The sequence below is a fragment of the Panicum virgatum genome, chromosome 9N (assembly GCF_016808335.1).
Source record: "Panicum virgatum strain AP13 chromosome 9N, P.virgatum_v5, whole genome shotgun sequence".
NCBI classification, from domain to species: domain Eukaryota; kingdom Viridiplantae; phylum Streptophyta; class Magnoliopsida; order Poales; family Poaceae; genus Panicum; species Panicum virgatum.
The window spans coordinates 66382699-66397339 of NC_053153.1; the positions used below are offsets into that span (position 1 = coordinate 66382699).

At 47.0% G+C, this 14641-nt stretch overlaps 1 protein-coding gene across 1 annotated transcript; it reads left to right on the forward strand.

Moving 5' to 3' along the window:
- The first annotated feature begins 6538 nt into the window (after positions 1 to 6538).
- LOC120693511 (transcription factor MYB2-like) lies at positions 6539 to 8711 on the forward strand. Its single transcript, XM_039976968.1, has 2 exons — positions 6539 to 6936; positions 7446 to 8711. The coding sequence occupies exons 1-2, from the start codon at positions 6780 to 6782 to the stop codon at positions 8270 to 8272; spliced, it is 984 nt and encodes a 327-aa protein (XP_039832902.1). The 5' UTR covers positions 6539 to 6779; the 3' UTR covers positions 8273 to 8711.
- The last annotated feature ends 5930 nt before the right edge of the window (positions 8712 to 14641 follow it).

Sequence of the window (14641 nt, forward strand, 5' to 3'; positions counted from 1 at the left end):
TTATGCCTTCGCTTTTCCACCCACACATCGATCACACACTAAACCTATGTGTCATGTGTCTCCCACTCGGCCATTAGCATCTTGCTGCACTAGAATATTTGCAAACGGCGATAGAAAGCCATGCAACCATCCTTATTTTACTCGTCGCCGACGTGATCGTGTCTGATTTATACGAGGCCACGATGATCGTCGATTGTTTTTTTCTTTGTTCGCGCGTGGTGGTGCGCCTTTTCGCGTGTACTTGGATTCGAAAACGTGCACCGCGATTGATATGAACGATTAAATTTTCTTAGGTTTTCGATATGGTGGTAGGGGTACTTTAGTGATGGCTTCCCCTGTCCTATTCTATCGCCATTGCCCCTCTTTGAGGGGCGCTTTGGGGACAACAGCTGCCTCCTTGTCGATGGAGCAAGAGCAAGCTTGCAAAGGACAGGCCGCCATACATGAGACACGTACTCCTTAGTTTTTGGCAGCAAAAGGTTCAGAGCTGTGAACAATGAATCAATGATTATTAATGGAATAGTGTATGCATTTGTCACGCTTTGACAATCAAATATGCACGCGTTACTCCGTGAAAGTGGCCAATATTTGGTGAAAACCAATTTTGCGAATGCTGTTCGGTTGTTTTTTTCAATGCTCAAGGCGGCTCACTGCTCAGCATGCTATGTCTATGGATATGTAGTGAACAACATAATAAATTTGTGGATCTAGAAATGTGTTTTCGCAAAGAACGGACCTAAGTGACACACCCTTCCAAGTTTAGGGACAACCAGTGCATTTTACTCTTCAGTTTGTTTCAGCGGGCCGGGGGACAAAGGAGAGAGCGTAGAAGCACTTGTCGAGACAAAGTTAGGGAACTTAGGCACGGAGATAATCATTTCAGGTGTGAATTAAGTTTAACTGTCCACTGACGCATGCATCATGATTAGCTAGCTGACGCATCTTCCTCCCCCCACACGCAGGCTTTGCACGTGACCTTACTACGTACAGATCAAAGGGACGAGCATTTCACCATCGTTGTGCACAGCATGTGGACGGCCGGTCTCCGCCTCTTATTACTAGCATGTGTGTGATGGGACTGAAGTTTAGTCAACTCTTATTTCAAAAAAAAATTAGTCAATTCGATCCAAATAGACCCTTAGTTTACACAATATGCGATAGCTGAGGATTACTCACGGTCGAATAGGAATTATTAGGAGCGTGAGAATAAAAATATCAAAATGCAATTTGTGAAATACCACTCTTCCTAAGTGAATGTGTACAGATTCTCGTGCTGTATACCTAAATCAAAATGGTAAACTTTGACTAGTAAAAAGCACATGGATATATAAATATATTAGTTTAAGCAAATAAATTGACCTTATATTTTTTAAAATATTTTCTGAATGCTTCTGCGTACATGTACTCTAAATTAAATTGGTGGACACAAATGCGGAGTCTACAATTTGAATCATAATGGGCTAGCAATCTATGGACTAACAACTTCAATCTTCTTTACAAAAATAATAGAAAAAGATTTATAAACTGAGGATAACCGAGTTGGTTAGATTCCTCGTAGTGGATCCTATTCATCCTGGTTTGAGTCATCTACTCGTATTTTACTAAATTTATTCTAGAAATTTTCAAAAGGTTCATAGGTTTTTTTGTGTGTGTTTTATTTATAGGAGTAGGCGATGGTTGGAATAGCAAAGAGGAGGTCGCCGTAGGGCAAGGGCGAAGCCACGTTGTTATTAGGAGTGCTAATGCACCCCCTAAAAATGAAAAAAAATTGATTATGCTCAAATTTTCACCATATTTACACCCTCATGAATCAAACTTATGTACCCACGAGGCCAAACCCAACCCCCCCCCCCCCCCAATTTACTTTAGCTTCACCACTGCCGCAGGGAGCGAGTCGGACACCATCATGAGTGTAGAACTTTAGGTAGACCCTAGCCGCTATAGACATGTCTGCAGCGGTGGGAGGTACTGCATTGATGGAAGAAGATCACGAACCACAACCATCCCGATCGTGATCGAAGGAACAAAAACTCGTGCGACTTTTATCCCTTTTTTATAAAAAAGAAAAAGACCTAGACAACGGCCATATAAAGAACAAACTGCAAAATGCGCAAGATTCAGTGTACTGATCAATGGTCACGGGATGTTGTATGCATCTGCGGTTGGGCTCGTATGAGAACAGCGATCGACATGCATCTCTGGAAATAATAAAAAAAAAAGAGGCAGTACCCAGCGCCGAGCTGGACAAATGGCCTCGGCCTCGGCTTCAGCTGCAGTCGGGGGTCAACGGGCACGCCCGTCCAACTCAGCGAACGCTTTGACCTCCATCTGCTCCACGCTACCCAACAAGCACACAGCTCCGCAACACACGAAACCCGGCCAAGCTGGCCACGGCGAACCGAACCAAACCCGTGGACTCCCCTCTGACTGGCGCATCCCCGTTTGTTTAAACCCCAAGTTAACAATCCGAATTCAGATCACGCACAAAATCCAAATCCAGAGCAACAATACAAAACTGCTGCGCCCGGCGAACCTGAGCTAGCAGCCTCGACGAATCCAAATACTTGATCCAGATCAACGATTCAATAATGCCGCAGCCGCAGCCTGTCATCCGAGCAGAACTGAAGCATCAGGTCGAGTACCAAGCTGCAGAGATGTCATATCGGGGGTGAGGAAATGAATACCCCGCCCGGCATGTGTTGAAAACCGGGCGCATAAGAATCCAGCCGAAATGGCCGAGATTTTCAACCCCCAGCGTAATCCGACCGCACCACCGGCCCGGCCTCTGCAACCAAATTTTTTTTCCGTGCCTAGTAGTATTATACAAGCGTCAACTTGCATGGGCGGATTTAAATTAAATTATTTCAAACAGCGCATTCAGCAGAGGACTTTGCAGCGCTGTTTCAACTCGATCGCTCACTTGGGAGTTGACTCGTGCGAATTTCCGACTGATAATAATGGGGCGGGGGGGGGGGGGGGGGGGGCGACTCCGGCCAATTAATAATGCCCCACACTTGCACAGTGGGAGACGACCACGGGCGGGCATCATTCAGCCTCCTTCCCTTTGAAAAAAGTGAGCAAATTCCGTCAAAAAATTGAGCAAATTGTCTTCTCTTTTTTCATCTTGTGTTTTTTTTCAAAAAAAGAAATGGCAAATCGTTGATTCGTGTTTGGTGTTCGTACACCGCGACAAGATTGGTAGTTCGATCGTTGTGTCGTTTCACGCCGGGCAGGGAGGAGGGTGGATAGATATCGCTTTGTTTGTTTGATTTGTCAGACAACCAGCTAACAGTGTTTTTCTCTCATATTAAATCAGCACCACTCACCAACCACCGATCAGCCAACAGTAATTTCCTCGCATAACCAATTAGCACCAGCCACCTGTCACAATCAAGCTAAGCTAAGCTAAGCTAAGCTAGCTGCTGCACGCACGACCGCCAACCGGTGAGGACGTGAGGTGGTGGTGGACCGATCTCGCGGCGACCGGCGGTGCTGGTCCGGGGCTAAAATCCGAACGAAAATGTCAAGCCTCGCTCGGTTCTGTCGGCGCTGTTGCTGCCGCTTCGTAGACCATTGCATGCATGCTGTACACGACCGGGGTTCCGTAGACAACTGCACACGGGGGCCGGGCGTACCTGTACCTGTCACGTATAGCTGCACGGGGTAGATTCACACGGCGCCGCGGAGACCGGAGCCCTGCCGCCAGGTGTGCGGATTGGACAGTGTGCGTGGACATTGGCATGCGGTGATGCAGATGGGAGAGAGGGGGTAGCGGATCGCTGTCCCGGCGGTCGAGGAAACAGCTAACCTCTAGCGTACGTGGATCTCTTCATAGCATCTGTTGGGGGATCTTTTGTGTTGTTGTTGTTGTGATCATTTGACCGAGGGGGGCTGAGAACTCAAAACTGGCGGTGGTTTTGAAATGAACAAGTACCGAACATTTCCAGGACAAATTGAATTATGGGACTTTCTTGTAGAAGTAGAAGTGCATTTTCGAGCGAGCTGTAATTCTTGGGCCACCGGTGTAATTGTTACTCTTATCCCAACCTGCTCTCTGTGATAAGAAGCCATTCGCTTATATAACCCTACTAATCTATCAACTTGTGCTCCCGCACAGACTAATTAGAGTTATTTTAAAAATAAATCATATAACTAATAACTATAATTATCTATCTCTCGCACTGTCATCTATTAAATATTTTAATTTAACACATACTATAAAATATATATATTTATCATAATATAGTTGCAATAGATTTTATTTTGTACCACACCTCCATGTGTGTTTGATACTTATTTATGAATTAGTGTTCTTTGGACGAGTTTTTTCTACACTCGCATGTAGCTACTCTCACCATCAGTATGTCATCATGCGTATGTCTACATACATATTTATCACTTTGAGTATGTTCATATACTAATTCTAAGATACTTTAAAGGGATATATATGATGAATTTCAAAAGCCTCCCTGTCTTTTAAATATATTATGATTATACCTTACTACTATATATTAAAAATAAGTATGTCCACATACCCCATGTATGGTCACATACCCAATGTATATACCATCATAGATATTCTAGTATGATCACATACTACGAGTACATATTCTTCGTTGGGTCAGATATGTCATAAATCATAAGATTCACGTGAGAGTAACTACAAGCGAGTGTAGAAAGGAATTTTCCTCTTTTATATAAATACTACCTATTTAGGTGCTAATTCAACTACTTATTTATGAATTAGTGTTCTTATCTTTTTCATTGTACATGAATACACATTGACACATATTGTAGGTAGTATTTTATATAAATAATAATATAAATAGTAATTTAGAATTTTATATTGATATACTTTATATTTTATTATAATTATATAATTTAGATTCAGATTTAGGGGTTACTTAACTTCTAATAATGACATAATTGAATAATTTATATACAAATTTAGGGGCTATTTTGCATTATTAGTTTAATGGCATAGGTGGGTAATTTACATGAAGATTAGGGGGGTTACTTTAGATTTTTTTGTAATGGCAGAGGTGGGTAATTTAGATACATGTTTAGCGATTACTTTAGTCTATTTTTATAATGGCAGAGGTAGATAATTTATTAGAAAAGATAACAGATCCAATGGCTATTATGTAGAGTAGTCATGGATGGCTAGATGTTTCTGATTTTTATAAGAACTTTTAGAAATTCTCTATTTTTTAAGAGTGTCTACCTATGATCCTATGTGGTTTCACATGGAGACTTCAAAGGAGCCTCCAATTAGTAATAGTAAGATGCTTTGGGAAATCATCCACACATTCTTATTAGTTGAAACTTTTGTGTTCATCTTTCAGAACAACTTGTATTTGTCATGTTCCTTTTCAACTATGCGTCCTCCTCATAAGTAGGTCGGTTGGCACAATTTTGTTTATCATCTATCAAACATACGTAGAGTTGTGATGCAAAATGAAATCTATTACAACAAGATAATGATAAATATGTATTTTAGAGTATACGTTAGAATATTTAATAGATAAAAAAGAGTGTGAGAAGATAATTATAATTATTAGCTATAAACTTTATTTTTATATTAATTTTAATTAGCCATTGCGGAAGCACAGGTTGATACTCCCTCCGTCCGGAAATGGTCTACACATAAGTGTTTTAGAGTCGTCCTAAATTGATCTTCACATGAGTAGTAGTCATGCATGTATTGGGTGTCTCTTCAAATTCCATAGCATCCATTGACCTATTCATGTATTAACTGCTGCCCCTTGGTATTTGCGAAGACCTTCATGTGTAGATCATTTCTGGACGGAGAGAGTAGGCTAGTAATTATAATTTGGAACTTAAACAATTTGTTTCATTAAGTGTAAAAGACATAAAAAGACCACCACCGGAACTGTATAATCGTGCTAGGGGCGTATCCTCATCGCCATCCAAGCCGCGCCAGCATTTGTGCTGAATTCGGCTTGGTTTTCCATGTGCTCAAATCAAAACCCACCGATATCGATCCCCACCTGAGGTGCACCGAGAGAGCTGCCCTTTACGCGTATCCACACTAGCTTGAGTATAGCTGGCTCGTATTTTCTACTCTCGAATCAGTAGCCCTCTGCTTCTTTTCAAGCTAGCCAGGTCCACATCGCGCGCGGCGAGTGCGTGCCCGGCGAGCTCTTCTTCCCCTCGGTGGTGCGGTGCGAGTGCGAGTGAGCTAGCCGGGGGACCACGGGAGCAATGGAGTCAACCAGTCAAACTCCCCCCCCCCCCCCCCCCCCCCAACCCGTGTACGCCAGCCGATCCATTGGTTAGCAGCTAATAATCCCAGCAATTAACCCACCACGCCACCCAATCGGAGAAGAATGTCTTAATCCCCTGATTAACCCCAGCACCCCCCTAAACTTTTGGCTTTAAAAGGGAAAGAAACTAAAAGGGATAAACTAATCTCCCTGGTTGCGGCGTGCTCCCCCACATGCCTCTTTCTTTCCCAAGTCCACCCAGCAGCCTACCTCCCTCCTCCGGCCGGCTCCGTCTATATAAGCCCCGCCCCCCTCCTCTCCCGCCCACTTCATCACCGCACTCTTCTTCTTCCTTCTCCCGCCTTCTCCATCCTCCCAGCAGCAGCTGCTGACACCTCTTCAAACTCCAATCCTGCTCCCACACAGCGCTGGTCTAGCTAGCTCCAACGCGAGCTAGAGCAGCGATATCCCTCTGTTCTCCGGTTTTGATCGAAGACGATCAGCTGCAGGATCAGAAGGGAGTGGTTGTGTGAGAGAGGGAGAGAGAATCTGATGGATATGGCGCACGAGAGAGACGCGAGCAGCGAGGAGGAGGTGATGGCCGGCGAGCTCCGGCGCGGGCCGTGGACGGTGGAGGAGGACCTGCTGCTGGTCAACTACGTCGCCTCGCACGGCGAGGGCCGCTGGAATTCGCTCGCCCGATCAGCAGGTGGGATATATACATGCTCCATGTAGGATAACGTTCTGGGTCGATTACTTGTCAGAACTGCATCGCCAATTATTAGAACATAAGGCACAATTCATGGGTTCCATTCTATCACATCACCCACCGATCACCAGATGCTTGCCTATCGCGTCGCCACCGATCCTCTCCGCGTTGCCGTACACACCTCGGCTTGACAAAGATGTGACTTTGCATCTCCTACATGCTAATATGGAAACAGATAGCTGCCTAGCTATGAGCCTAGCAGCCATCCAGCTAACAGAGCCTACAGTGAGCGAGAAAGGGAGAGAATTTTTAGTGGTTAGCATCATTCCCGGCCGTAGGGATATTTACATATACTCCCTTCCATTACATCATGCATCTTGTCATCACATACCCCCATGCCCGTCGTCTCATCTGCATATAAATAAACTAATTACCCCGGCCGGGCAGCAATGGCGTGGCGTGACGTGACGTGACGCGTGGATTAATCTTGGTGTCTTCCTGTCATGCAGGGCTGAAGCGCACCGGCAAGAGCTGCCGCCTCCGGTGGCTCAACTACCTGCGCCCCGACCTCCGGCGCGGCAACATCACGCCGCAGGAGCAGCTGCTCATCCTGGAGCTGCACTCGCGCTGGGGCAACCGCTGGTCCAAGATCGCGCAGCACCTCCCCGGCCGCACCGACAACGAGATCAAGAACTACTGGCGCACGCGCGTGCAGAAGCACGCCAAGCAGCTCAAGTGCGACGTCAACAGCCAGCAGTTCAAGGACGTCATGCGCTACCTCTGGATGCCCCGCCTCGTCGAGCGCATCCAGGCCGCCGCAGCCAGCGCCGCCGGGGCACCGGGGCAGCAGGCCGGCGCCGCGGACACGCCGCTGTCCTCGTCGTGGCAGCACGGCGCCGACGACGGCCTCTACGCGTCCCCCGAGCTGCCCACGGACGCCTGCTGCTGGCCCGCAGAGTACTACGGCACGGCCGCCGGTGATCACCAGCTGCTGAACAACCCCGCCGTCCCGGAGCTGTCGAGCACAACGGCCGGCTCGTCCTCTCCGTCCTCGGACTCCGCCGCGGGGGCGCAGCCCTGGCTTGCGCCCGTGGGTGGGGCGGAGTGGTTCACCACCGCCTGCGACGCCTCCAGCGCCGCCGTCGCCATGCACGACACCGTCCTGGCCGAGCAGCAGCGGCAGCAGCAGCAGCCGCCGTGCCTGCTCGGGGAGACGTGGTCGTCCTCCGAGCTCCCGGAGCTCGGCGTCGCGGACTTCGAGACCGGCAGCTTCGACGTGGAGAGCATCTGGAGCATGGACGACAACTTGTGGTACACGCAGACGCAGGGCGTGTGAACTGAAGCCAGCACGGCGGCATGGAGCTCCACGGCATCGGCGGACACATGCGCCTGCGCGTTGGATACAATCAGCCGCCGGGGACGCCCAGCGCAGAACAGAGCTAGCTGAGAAACGGATTAGAAGAAAGGGGGAGATTATTTGGAGAATTAGAAGAAGAAGACGACGACGACGACTAATCTTTGTTCGGCGCAAGATGCAATTCTTGGCTTCTTGCCTCCGGGACTATTCCACTCCAGTTCTACCCCGTTTCTTATTAATTTTATCTTCTGGTTTAAATCCCCTAGAGGCTAGGGTATATACGAAAAAAAAAGAGAAAAACCCGTAGCTGTTGTAGTGTAACTGTGTAAGTGTTAAGTGTTTGTACGTGGCCCGTCTAATTTTACTCATTCTTTTTGAGTAAATACATATCATATATGAAACTGAAGTTACTGAACTATCTGAACTGATCTTACTACGGAACTCCTTTTGGAGGAACGATGTTACTGCACTGGGCTGATACTAGAATTGTACAGCTTCTAGAAGCGGTAACAAAAGCAGAAAAGAAAAAGGAAGCTCCGACGACGTCAAGTCGAAGTCGTCTACAAGTTCCACTCGAGGGTCCAGCATACGTACGCCACGGCCAAATTCTCGCCGCTAATTGTGATCCTCATGCCCGCCTGCTGCCTCTCAGAGTCTCGGTGGCGATCGATGAATTCTGTTTTTTTCTCCCTTTCTGTTTCTGTTGCTGTGGTTGGTTTAGTTATCATGATTATACCGGCGGCGGCGGCGACTGACGATCCCATTTGTTTATGCCGACATGGCATGTGTGTGCGTTTACGCCTGGGATTATGATCGATGATGAGGGCGGATCTGTACGTGGAGTCTTTGCCAGCCGTCGCGTCAGCGCCAACAGTTCCGAACTAAATATACATCGAATACATATGGAGGTGTGATGCAAAATGAAATCTATTGTAACTAGTTAATGATAGATATATATTTTATAGTATATGTTAGAATATTTAATAGATAAAAAAAGACATGAGATAGATAATTATAATTATTAGCTACAAATCTTATCTTTATATTAATTTCAATTAGTCCGTGCGGGAGCACGGGTTGATAGGCTAGTCATGGACTAATTAGTCTTAATGGATTCGTCCCACGAATTAGCCTCCATATGTGCAAGTGCAATCTTACTATTACTAATTGGAGGATCCTTTCAAGGCTCCACGTAAAGTCACCTAGGATCCTAGGTGGACACTCTACAAAAATAGAGAAATCTTGAAAATTCTCATAAAAATCAAAAACATCCGGTCATCAATCCAACAACTCTAATTATAATGGCCATTAGATTTGTTATCTTTCCTAACAAATTACCCACCTTTGCCATTATAAAAATAGACTAAAATAACCCCCTAAACATATATATAAATTACCCACTTCTGACATTATAAAAAAATCTAAAGTAACCCCCTAATCTTCATGTAAATTACCCACATATGTCATTATAAAAAATAATGCAAATAACCTCCTAAATTTGCATATAAATTGTTCAATTATGTCATTATTAAAAGTTTATCCTCTAAATCTGAAATAAAATATATAGTTATAATAAAATATTAAAGTGGACCAATATAAATTTTAAATTACTATTTCTATTATTATTAATATATTATTTACTATCCACGATATGTTTTACCATATCTTCATGTACGATGGAAGAGATAGAAATACCAATTCACAAACAAATGGTTCAATTAAATAATATCAAACAAATATGGAGGTGTGATGCAAAATAAAATCTATTCCAACTAATAATGATAAATATGTATTTTAGAGCATGTGTTAGAATATTTAATTGATGAAAGAGGACGTGAGATAGATAATTATAAGCCTTATTTTTTATATTAGTTCTAATTAGTCTGTGCGGGAGCACGGGTAGTCTATATTTAGCGCTTTTAATTAGTATCCAAACATCTGATGCGATGTCAGTTGTCAAATTTAAAACAAAAGAAAATAAATCAGTGATTAGAACCCGTGATCTATTGGTTGCGAGCACGAGCCAGGAGCCCCGTAATCCAACCGGGATCGCGCCACTCAATTGCGTCCACAAACTCTGAAAACTGCTGGCATTAAGACAGACTAGATAGCAATGATAGGGGTTCACTTCTTCAGGGTGACCGAAAGAGCCGATCGTACAGATAGTAACTGAAAGTTCCCCTCTTCGCTCCTAAACACGGGATTTTGATTGGCTTAAGGTGGAATCAGTGGTAAATGCACTTTAGTCACTAGGCAACTGGCAACCTACTGATGATGTGAATGGTAATGACATCAGAAAGCAGAAAGCGCATGCATGCACCAGATATTAATCCGCTGCCGGATTTTTTTTTATTTTGAAAAAGGTCCAGACCCCCTCCCCTTCAGATTTTCAGCCGTTCCAATCATGCGAAGCACTAAACAAAGAACGCGCATGATCTTATCTGTCTAATCGATATCACCCGGCCGGCGCCATATATTTACGATCCGATCCGCCCTGCTAATTAAACTGAGACCGAGGCCTAGCTCTACCAGCCGGTATGTGTGTGTGAACCTCCGAGTCAATAAGTCTAGTGTTTCTGCACCATACATTTCGCCATCATCTAGACCAGATCTCCCATTCAGGCCCTGGTTTGTAGCCAGTTTCATAGCTAGCCTCTAAGCGCTGTGGCCATCGCTGCCTCCTCCCTCCACCAGCAGAAAAGCGCGCAGGCACTGCCGGCCGGGCTTGTCAACGAAAAGAGGTCTGCCTCCCCGCTCAAAACTGAAAGACTTCGGAAAGCGCAGGACAGAAGTCCAAGGGTTGTCCGTAACAGATGGGTGCCGAGTCGCTGTGAGGTTGTGAAATCGACAATTCATGGGAGCAAGCTGCAGCTCGCGGATCTCTCCTGATCACGAGTTTTTTTCTTCTTCTTTTCTTTCTCTTGGCCCTGCGGCATGCGAGCGATCGCGATGTGTTCCAGTGGCTGGCGGTCAAACCGGCACGTTGTACTCGAGTCTTATACAAACTTACCTTTAAAACTTGCCTTATGGGTGTATTATCCACTATCCAGATATGTTCGTTCATGGGTGTGGCAAAATTTTGAGAAAGGTACTAGCAGATAAGCCAGTTGTGGTCATTACGTAGTATTCGATCCCCATGTGGTTGGTATGCTCTACAACCTTCAGTGACCATACTGCAGAGATCACTTCTTTCTTTCTTTCTTAATTTCAAGGAACGAAACACATTGAATAAACTATGACTTATGAATACTGCACTTGGCAACTTGGCAATAAGACTGAAGATGGTGCTTGTATGATCCTTACTAATACTATAAGACAGAAATACAGTGTAACATTCAGTGAGCGTACTGATTAGTCTAGCAGCAGACATTCAGTACGTACAGGTTTCGGAGTCTCTCTCCGCAATCTTGCTCGTCACGGAGAAATCAAGCCGAAACCCCTATCAATACGGTCAAGAATACTCGCGTTACCCCACACATGCATGCCCTGCATGTGAGTGACGGACGGACCACTATATATTCTTGGCATCGTATCGTCGTTCCGGCAACTCGTCAGCTCCCCTGTGAGCTGCCGCCGACTTCAGCAGCGCCCGCGCGCATTTCTCGAGGGCAGCTTCGGAGCAGCTTCCTGGGCGCCACGAGCTAAGATCTCGGTTCGGCTGGGCTCCATAAGCACTGTGCGTGGGGCTTGAAGTCACGGGCCTGACAAGCTCAGCCACTAGCTCGTCCCAGCTTCTCCCTCCGCTTTCCACCGCGCGGCTGCAGTTCAGGCGCCGCGCACAGTCGCCGCAAACGAACCCGATCCTACCTGCCTCATCCTGAGTGCATGCCTTTCAGTTTTCGGCACCGAGATACATGTGGTCTCATGTGCTCGCGAGGACGACTAGCTAGCGTTGGCAGTTGGCACCGCGGCATTACCGCGCGCGCGGCGAAGCTCGCACGATGCATCGTCAGCCGGAGGCCGCTGGCAACTTGCCGTCCGGCCGGGCTATTCGGTCAGCAGATCGACGACCCCTGCTGCCACTCGATGGATGGTAATCCATCCAAGACTCAAAGATCATGCATGCGTTCCACTATTGGAAATGCGTTCCAGATGCTGCTTTTTGGGGTACCGTATATTAGCGGTGATCGGAGAATATCATCTCGCATTCGGACGTCGCTCTTTTTTCTGCTTTCGAGGGAGGTTTATACATCAGAGACTGGGAAGCCATATGGTAGAAAGAGCGGCGAGTTGATGACATCTAGCTAGGGATGCAAGGTACATATAATTTGGGATTTTAATTTGGGTCATTAGGTGGACCTAAAAGGTTGATAAAATTAGTTAGAATGACATTTTGCATAAATAATTTGGGAGAAAAAAATAAACTAAAGTGACATGCTATCATAATTAATTAGTTGACCTGAAAAATACTATTAGGTACCCACCTGCATCCTTATTGAAATCCCAACATGAGTCGGAAACGAGGCTGGTAGTATGATGGTGTTCGGTTTGGTACTTTGGTTGTCCTATTTATTTATAACCAGATGGAATTTCTCTTCACCTTTGTGCGATTTGATCATACCTGGTTCGTGCTTTCACCCGAGTTGGGACGAAAATAGTTCATCTGGAGTCAGATATTATGAAAACAAGCTGCGAAAGGACTACTGAAACTGCAAACTGGATATTTTGATATTTTTTCGGTTTCTTTCCATTGTTATTTTTTTTTCTTGTCTACATTAGTGTTTTCTGATGGCTTAGTTATATTTTTCTTTTATGTACTCCCTCCGTCCCCCTATATTAGCATTCCAGGGATTCAAAATTTTTACCACAATATAAGCATTTGTAGAGCGTGGATCCCTTATCCATCCTTATCCTACCAGCTCGCATCCCCTGCCTCGCTCGCCCGCCGCCGCCTATTCGTGCTCCGGCCGCCGCGCCACTCAACTCCCCTCAGCTCCGGCCGCGGCGGCGTCCGCTTCGCTCCCGCTCTGACCGCCGGGCCAAGCCGCCTAATCCCCTGCAGCTCCGGCCGCGGCGGCGGCCGCTTCGCTCCTGCTCCGGCCGCCGAGCCAAGCCGCCTCCTCCCCTGCCACTCCATCTGCGGCGGCGGCCGCCTCCTCTTCCACTCCGGCCACTCAGGGCGCCCCGCCTCCCCTCCCGCTACCGCCGCTGCGCAGCGCTACCCTCCTCCCCTCTCGCTCCGGCCGCCGCGTCGCCCTCCTCCCTTCCCGCTCTGGCCGCCGCGCAGGGGTCCGCCGCGTTGCCCTCCTCCCTTTCCGCTCCGGCCGTCGCGCGGGGTCCACCATGCGGCCTTCCTTCCCCGTGCTCCGGCAGCCGCGCGCCGCCGTGTCGGCCGGTCCGGTGAGGGGAGCGCCGGCGGCAGGTGCGGCGATGGCGGGGGTCCCGTGGTGCGCAGCGGCGGTGGTGGGAGGTGCAGGGCTTGGCGGCGGCGGGAGGTGGTGCGGAGTGCGGCGGCGGCAGGAGGTGCGGAGTGCGGCGGCAGCGGGAGGTGCGGGTCGCGGCGGCGGGAGGTGGTGCAGGGCGCGGCGATGGTGGGGGTGTCGTTGCGTGTCGCGGTGGCGGCGGGAGGTGCGGGTCGCGGCGGCGGGAGGTGGTGCAGTGCGCGGCGGCAACGGGAGGTGGTGCGGCGGCGGTGGGAGGCCCTGCACGCGGCAGCGGCGGGAGGTGCTGCGGGTGGCGGCGGCGGCGGCTGGTGGTTTCGGGTGCGGCGGCTGGAGGAGGTGCGGGGCGGTGGCGGGGAAGAAGGTTCTGCGATGGCGGCGAGCATCTCAGAGTCCAGGGGTACATGCGTCTTTTCCTCTGTTTGCTATTTTGGGTTTTGAATGCTAGAAATGCTAACATTGTGGGACGGAGGGAGTACCTGCTTAGTAATCGTGGCCCCATGAATTCTTGTAAGAGGATGATTGAAATCAGAAATATATCCATTATCTAAAAAACTAGGCGTACAGCTCGCGCATTTGCGCGGCTAGTACTGAAAAAATTCAAAAAATCGCATGTCGTTGCTACTTAAAGATTATACTATTTTTTACTACACATCAACATATTCATTATCATAAATTATATCTTATTGTTGGTTAAAACAATTCAAATATGATCTACCTATAATAACAATTTGATTTGTTGAGTTTTAATAATATTATCATATATTTATTTTTATTTTTCATTTTATTTTGATTGATTATTGTTAGCTTTAGTTTTTATTAATAGTATATTAACTGATACATAGCTAAATGATATTTTATATTTAATTTTCATAATGACATTGGTGGGTAATTTTTAATTAGGCACATGGGTATTTTGGACTAATTTTATTATAATGGCAGTGATGGGTAATTTTATTTTTCTATT

Coding starts and splice junctions, on each gene's coding strand:
- LOC120693511 (XM_039976968.1), top strand. CDS start 6,780: ATGGATATGGCGCACGAGAGAGACGCGAGCAGCGAGGAGGAGGTGATG. Junction 6,937..7,445: donor TTCGCTCGCCCGATCAGCAG/GTGGGATATATA, acceptor CCTGTCATGCAG/GGCTGAAGCGCACCGGCAAG.